Genomic DNA, 7,621 nt, shown 5'->3' on the forward strand with positions numbered 1-7,621 from the left:
ATATAACATAAAACAAAAAGGACTAGAGGGAAAACCCACAAAAGCCAACCAAATAAAGAAAACAAGAACACAAAAACAAGGAAGCAATGGAAGCACCGAGCTACCAGAAAGCAAAAGACAAAATAGCTATAGGAAAACCTCATGTTTCAATAATCACTCTAAATGTAAATGAACTGAACTCACCAATAAAAAGGCAAAGAGTTGCAGATTAAATCAAAAAACAAAACCCAACCATATGCTGCCTCCAGCAGACACATCTCAGCTCCAAAGACAAATATAGACTCGAAGTGAAAGGGTGGAAAAAGATATTTAAGCAAATGGCATTCAGAGAAAAACAGAAGTAGCGGTACTAATATCAGACGAAATAGACTTCAAAATAAAAAAGGTAAAAAAAGATACTGAGGGACACTTCTTAATTAAAGGGAATCATGCACCGAGAAGACATAACACTTGTTGATATATATGCTTCTAATCAGGGAGCTCTGAAATATGTAAAGCAATTATTAACAGAACTAAAGGGAGAAACAGACCAAAACACTATCATAGTACGGGACCTAAATACCCCACTGTCGAATATGGACAGATCGGCCAAACAGAAAATCAATAAAGAAATAACATCCTTAAGTGACACATTAGACCAACTGGACATAACTGACATTTACAGAGCGTTCCATCCCAAAACAGCTGCTTATACATTCTTCTCTAGTGCACATGGAACGTTCTCAAGAATCGACCACATACTGGCATACAGAGATAGCCTTAACATACTGGGATACAGAGATAGCCTTAATATAAGAGGGTTGAAATCATACCAACCATATTCTCTGATCATAATACTCTGAAACTGGAGATCAACTGCAAAAAGAAAACAGGAAGAACCACAAATATGTGGAGATTAAACAACATGCTACTGAAGAAGAATAACTGGGTCAGAGAAGAAATAAAAAGAGAGATCAAGAGGTACATAGAAATGAATGATAAAGATAGTACAACAGATCAAAACTTTTGGGACACGGCAAAAGCGGTCATAAGAGGAAAGTTCATATCATTACAGGCCTACCTCCAAAAACAAGAATGAGCCCAAATAAACAACCTAATACTTCATCTTAAAAACTTAGAAAAGAAACAACAGAGGAAGCCTAAAGTCAGCAGAAGCAAAGAAATCATCAAAATTAGAGCAGAGTTAAATGAAATTGAAAACTAAAAAAAAAACAGAAAAAGTAAATGCAACAAAGAGCTGGTTCTTAGAGAAGGTTAATAAAATTGTAAAACCCTTTTCTAGACTCACTAAAGAAAAAAGAGAAAGGATACAAACAAAATCAGGGATGAAAAAGGGGAAATTACGACTGACGTCGTAGAAATACAAAGGATCATACAAGAATACTATGAAAAAGTATATAATATCAAATTTAATAACCTAGAAGAAATGGACCAGTACTTAGAAAAATACAAATCTTCCTAAACTGAATCAAGAACTGGAAAATCTAAATAGACCAATCAGCAGTATGCAAATTGAAACAGTCATCAAAAACCTACCAAAAAGTAAAAGTCCAGGACCAGATGGCTTCACCAGTGAATTCTACCAAACATTCAAAGATTTAATACCTATTCTCAAACTCTTCCAAAAAATCGAAGAGGAGGCGATACTTCCTAACTCATTTTATGAGGCCAATATTTCTGATACCAAAACCTGATAAAGATAACACAAAAAAAGAAAACTACAGACCAATATTTCTCACGAACACAGATGCAAAAATCCTAAATAAGATACAAGCAAACCGAATACCACAACATATTAAAAAGATTATACACCATGATCAAGTGGGCTCCATCCCAGAAGCACAGGGATGGTTCGACATACAGAAATCGATTAAATAATTAAAAAATAAGAATATGATTATATCAATAGATGCAGAAAAAGCCTTCGACAAGACAGCATCCATTTATGATCAAAACACTTAACAAAATCGGTATAGAAGGCAAGTGCCTGAACATAATGAAGGCCGTATATGACAAACCCTCAGCCAACATTATACTTAATGGTGAAAAACTAAAAACCTTCTCTCTAAGATCAGGAACAAGGCAAGGCTGTCCAATATCGCCACTATTATTCAATATAACATTGGAGGTCCTCGCAAGTGCAATCAGACAAGAGAAAGCTATAAAGGCATCCAAACAGGAAACGAAAAAGTCAAACAGTCAGTATTTGCGGATGACATGATTCTCTATATAGAAAACCCTAAAAACTCCACAAGAATACTACTAGAAACAATAAGCAAACACAGTGAAGTTTCTGGATACAAAATCAATGTTCAAAAATCCATAGCGTTCCTATGCCCTAATAATGAAGGGTCAGGAAAAGAAGTGGAAAAGATAATTCCTTTTGCAATTGCACCAAAAAGAATAAAATGCTTAGGAATAAATTTAACGAAACATGTGAAAGACCTATATAATGAAAATTATAAGATCTTATTAAAAGAAATTGAAGAAAATACAAAGAAATAGAAGGATATTCCGTGTTCTTGGATTGGAAGAATCAACACAGTTAAAATGACTATGTTACCTAAAGCATTATACAGATTTAATGCAATCCCCATCAAAATCCCATCGGCATTTTTTAAAGAAATAGAACAAAAATATCAGATTTGTATGGAAGCACAAAAGACTCTGATTTGCCAAAGTCATCATGAGAAAAAAGAACGAGGCTTTTTTCAAATTATACTACAAAGCGACAGTAATCAAAACGGAATGATATTGGCAGAAAAACAGATACACGGACCAGTAAAACAGAATTGAGAGTCCAGAAGTAAACCTGTATTTATATGAGCAAATATTTTTCAACAAAGAAGCCAAAAACATACAGCAGAGAAAGGAAAGCCTCTCTAATAAATGGTGCTGGGAAAACTGGAAAGCCACCTGCAGGAGAATGAAACTAGACTGCTGTCTATTACCACACAAAAATTAACTCAAAATGGATTAATGATCTGAATATAAGACCTGAAACAATAAAATGCGTAAAAGAAAACATAGGAACTAAACTCAAGAGTCTTGGACCTAAAGAGGATTTTATGAATTTGACCTCAAAACAAGAGAAGTAAAAGCAAAAATAAATGAATGTGAGTACATCAAACTAAAAAGCTTCTGCTCAGCAAAAGAAATAGTCAACAAGGTAAAGAGAGAATCATCCGAATGGGAAAATATATTTGCAAGCAACACCTCCGATAAGGGCCTAATATCCAAAATATACAAAGAACCCATACAACTCAATAACAACAAAAAAACAAATAATCCAATCAAAAAATGTGCAGAGGACTTGAACAGACATTTCTTCCTAAAGGACATTCAAATGGCCAACAAATATTTGAAAAGATGCTCACCATATCTAGCTATTAGGGAAATGCAAATCTAAATCACAATGTTAGAATAGCTATAATCAACAGAACAAGTAATAACAAATGTTGGAGAGGATGCGGAGAGAAAGGAACCCTCATACACTGCTGGTGGGACTGCAAACTGCCACTATGGAAAACAGTATGGAGGGTCCTCAAAAAACTAAGAATTGATCTACCATATGATCCAGCAATCCCTCTACTGGGTATTTACCCCAAAGACTCGAAAACCCACATCCGAAAAGATATTTGCACACCAATGTTCATAGCGGCACTATTCACAGTGGCCAAGACATGGAAGCACCTCAAGTGTCCTACTATAGATGAGTGGCTAAAGAAGCTGTGGCACATATATACAATGGCATATTACTAGGCCATAAGAAGAGATGAAATACTGCCATTTGCGACAACAAGGACCTCGAGATAATCATGCTAAGCAAAATAAGCCAGACAGAAAAAGTTGAAAATCCCATGCTATCACTTATACGTGGGATATAAACCTAAAAGCAACAAAGGAACAGGACAAACAGAGACTCATGGACATGGACTATATTGTAGACTCATGGACTAGTGGTTACCAGAAGGTAGGGGGTGGGTGAGGAGGAGGAGGTAGATGGGGTAAAGGTGGTCAAATATAGGGGGAGACGGGGAAGTTGAAGTGGGTGAAGGGGATCAAATACATGGTAGCTTAAGGAACCTGGTCTTTGGGTGGTGAGCACACATTAGAATATACAGATGTCAAATTATAATGTACACTTGAAAATTATATAATTGTATTAACCAATATTACCCCGATAAACTTAATTTAATAATAAAAAATAATAAAGATAAAAACGACAAAAATTACAAAAATTACACAGAAATGTTAAAAATGCTTCTCTCCCCTATTATTTCCTATTGTCTGAATTGTTTCAAATTTTCTATAAGGTATTTCTTTTTAAATTATGAGGGAAAGGGGATGAAAATTTTTTTCTAAACATAGCTTTGGAAGTATTTATTTGTAAACAAATAAGCACTAATTCTAATAAGACATGTTAATAGTTTGGGAGAAAGTGACTGATTTGTGACCAGTAAAATTAACTGAATTATTCAACAGCAAATCATTCAAAATATTATAGAACATCTATCATTAATTTTTATCCATTTTTTTCAGATATGTAAAAGTAAACTAAAACAGTTAAAACTATTTAAGTGTAGATTTTCTCCAACCACCACACTAAATTATCATCAAATGCCTTATTACTGATATGATCAAGTTTATACTTCAGAAAGTGATTTAAATTCATCTAACAAATACTTTCCTATACCTTTTGAAAAATATTTGCATACTTTACCAAGAATATACAGAAAAATAATTTTCATTTTAAGGGTTGATATCATAAAAGCATATATAGAAATAAACCAAAATATCTAAACAGTTCTTCAAAACAAATTTCATTTAAACCTTGTATACCTTTTCTCTAATATGTCCAAGTCCCACTTCAAATGTGCAGCAACTTTAAGAGCAAGTAGTTTTAAAATACGATTTCTCTTATTATCAGGTGGAGGTTGAACTTGGTTTTGTTCATTAACTGAAGGTTTGGAAGCTTGTTCCAAAAACTGAACTATAAGTTGAACTGGTGCAGGATCTAAGATTTAAAAGAAAATAAAATTTTAAGTTTTAACTATGAAGATGAAAAATGATTCACTGTATTTTTTTATGAAAGCAAAGAATTCAAACAGCTGTGTAGTTGTGACTAAGGAATATTATTTATAAGTGTACTTGAGGAATAAAGGAGAAGATCAGGAAAGGTGCTAGGGAGGAAGGGATAACCAATTCCCAGAAGAAAGTACTTGACAGGAAAGAACAGAATGGTTAAATTTCCAGGTCAGCAAACAACCAATGTCAATTAGAGGAAAGAGATGCTGTCTTTAGAATTATTGTTTTAACACGTAATTGGTGGAAATTTCACCAATTTACCTGTTTCAGTCAATGCAAAATAGATACTACCTACCTCACACACAGATTATGAAGACTGAATTAAATGAGATAACACATGTGAAGTATTACGCAGTGTCTGGAACCCATAAAGCACTCAATAAATGTTAAAAGCAATGAATTAAAAGAATATAGGTGGTAAAACTACCCAAGTACGCTTAACCTAACACTGTCGTCTCCATCAGTTAACGCCAGTCTATTAGACGGAACAAGACACACCTAGATTCGAACTTCATCAACAAAATTCTAATCAAGGAACTTACCTTTATGCCAGTACCTCTTTCCAGAAATGCCTGGAAAGCCTCCCTCCCTAACAGCACTCCTTGATTGGGATATTAATTAGGATTATATAACCATCTAGCAGTTGTATAGCATTTCCTGTTCTCAAAGATTTTCTCATTTTATTTTACAGCCCAAACTTGAAATATATCATTGAGTCAGTAAAATCCCCTCATTGAAGAACAAAACAGTTAAATAAAAACCTAAAATATAACTAATTAGCGTCAGGATTAGCTCCGTAACCGCTGATTTCGTCTTCAAATTAATCACAGCGGGGTTCAGTAAAGAGGAGGGTTCAAGCCAGCCTCCCCAACCTAAGCAATGTCACAAGACTACCTCGCAGGTGTTAAAATCCCAAACAGTAAAATGACAAAGGGGTGGGGGCGAAAGGGTCAGTCCTGCGCTTTTCTTTGGCCCCCTCCCACCCGGACGCTTAATGCGTAGCGAGGGGGTCCGGCCAGAGCTTCGCTCCAGTCAGCGACTCCTGCCTGGACCGCAGCTTCGTCACCAAGAAGGCGCCGGGTCGTTGTGAGCCCGGCGGGCAGCGCCCCTGGCCGGATCCCGCTCCCCTCTGGCGCCGCGCTTACCCGGGCAGGGCTTGCGCAGATGTTTCTCCAACAACGACTCCTCCAGCAAGAACTCGAACCAGCAGGTCTGCGGCGGGGTGCAGGGCCGGCTAGAGGTGGCCGCCTCCCGGTCCGCCGCCTCCGCGCTCATCTTGCCTCCGCCGCCGCTACCCCCAGGGACGCTTCCTGGCTCCAACCTGACACTCGGACGCGAGCCCCGGGGCTGTGATCCACCGAACCGCCGAGAGCGAAACTGCTCTCGAAGAGTGCCAGAAACCCTCACAATCCAAAATGGCCGTGCCGTCCCGCCGGAGTTGGGACTCTTGGATCCGCCTCCCTGCGCATGCGCCTCCGGCCAATCGTAGCTCGAGTTGGAGAGTAAGAGGGCGTAACCGGCCCCCAGACCACGCCTTCTCCCGGTTACCATGGGAGATGATTCGAGGGAAGCTAGGTCTCAGGTAGCTTGGTCTCGGGTAGCTTGGTCTCGGGTAGCTTTCACGTTTTCCTGGGAATTTCTCAGTCAGCAAAGGAAACAGCCTCATCTAGGGTTGCAATGAGTCTCAATGTCTTCGTAAAACCCAGAGAACAGGTTAGGGAAGGGTAAGAATGAATGGTTTTCCACAAGTTCCAGAAACAGATCAGAAGAAGCCTGTACAGTAGGGCCCCAGAGAGTCCAGAAGAGAGAAGATAAGGAGTGGGGTTAATTCCGTTGAGCTTATACTTCGTGGTGAGGATTTGGAAGTTTATTCTAAAAGCAATAGGAAGCCATTGGAATATTTTAAGAAAGGCATGCCATCCATGATCAGTTTGATCTTTTAAACAGATAACTCTGGCTCCTGTATAAAGAATGGATTGGCGCACGTTAAGAGTGGAGGTGGGGTTAAGGGTAATTTTTCCTTTCGTGTTCTTATTTTTCTTGTTTAATAGGAAATATCTAAATGTGTTTAGATATTAATGGTAAAGATACAGTAGAGAGGGAAAAATCGAAGACAAGAGTGTGAAGAGATAATCTATGAAGGCAGGATACTTGAGAGATGCATTGATGCAGGGCACGCTGTTGATGAAAAGGACATACGAAGAACGGATGGAAGAAGGCATCTGGACTCAGGAGGGTTTTTAGCTTTGGTGGTGGGTAGCTGAGGGTTCCCTTCAGAAGGCTTCTATTTCCTCTGACATAAATCTTTTTAGGGAGCCCTCTTCCTGCATGTCCTTGGCCTTGACATTTTGCCTATGCTCATGTATCTGCTCCCCTTCTGAAGAAGAGTGTCTTCACCTCATCTCTGCAAGTTCCCTCCACTGAAAGAGAGAGGAAGGAGTAAACCAAAGAAGGAAACAGGAAAGGAAGAAAGGAATGTGTGAAGGTCTTCCTCCACAAATCTTCGGATAGAGGTTTAATCACAAAGTGAGAG

At 38.1% G+C, this 7,621-nt stretch overlaps 1 protein-coding gene across 1 annotated transcript in view; it reads right to left on the reverse strand.

Annotated features, from left to right (window-relative positions):
• INTS8 (integrator complex subunit 8) overlaps positions 1-6,521 on the reverse strand; it is a 55,414-nt gene extending 48,893 nt beyond the window's left edge. Inside the window, exons 1-2 of the mRNA XM_039866390.1 lie at positions 6,234-6,521; positions 4,843-5,017 (exon numbers count right to left, since the gene is read on the reverse strand). Coding sequence (XP_039722324.1) covers positions 4,843-5,017; positions 6,234-6,363 — 305 coding nt within the window. The 5' untranslated portion in view covers positions 6,364-6,521. The remainder of the gene's footprint in view (positions 1-4,842; positions 5,018-6,233) is intronic.
• Positions 6,522-7,621: the final 1,100 nt, after the last annotated feature.

This window comes from Pteropus medius, unplaced genomic scaffold (genome assembly GCF_902729225.1).
Source record: "Pteropus medius unplaced genomic scaffold, Ma_sr-lr_union100, whole genome shotgun sequence".
Lineage (NCBI taxonomy): Eukaryota > Metazoa > Chordata > Mammalia > Chiroptera > Pteropodidae > Pteropus > Pteropus medius.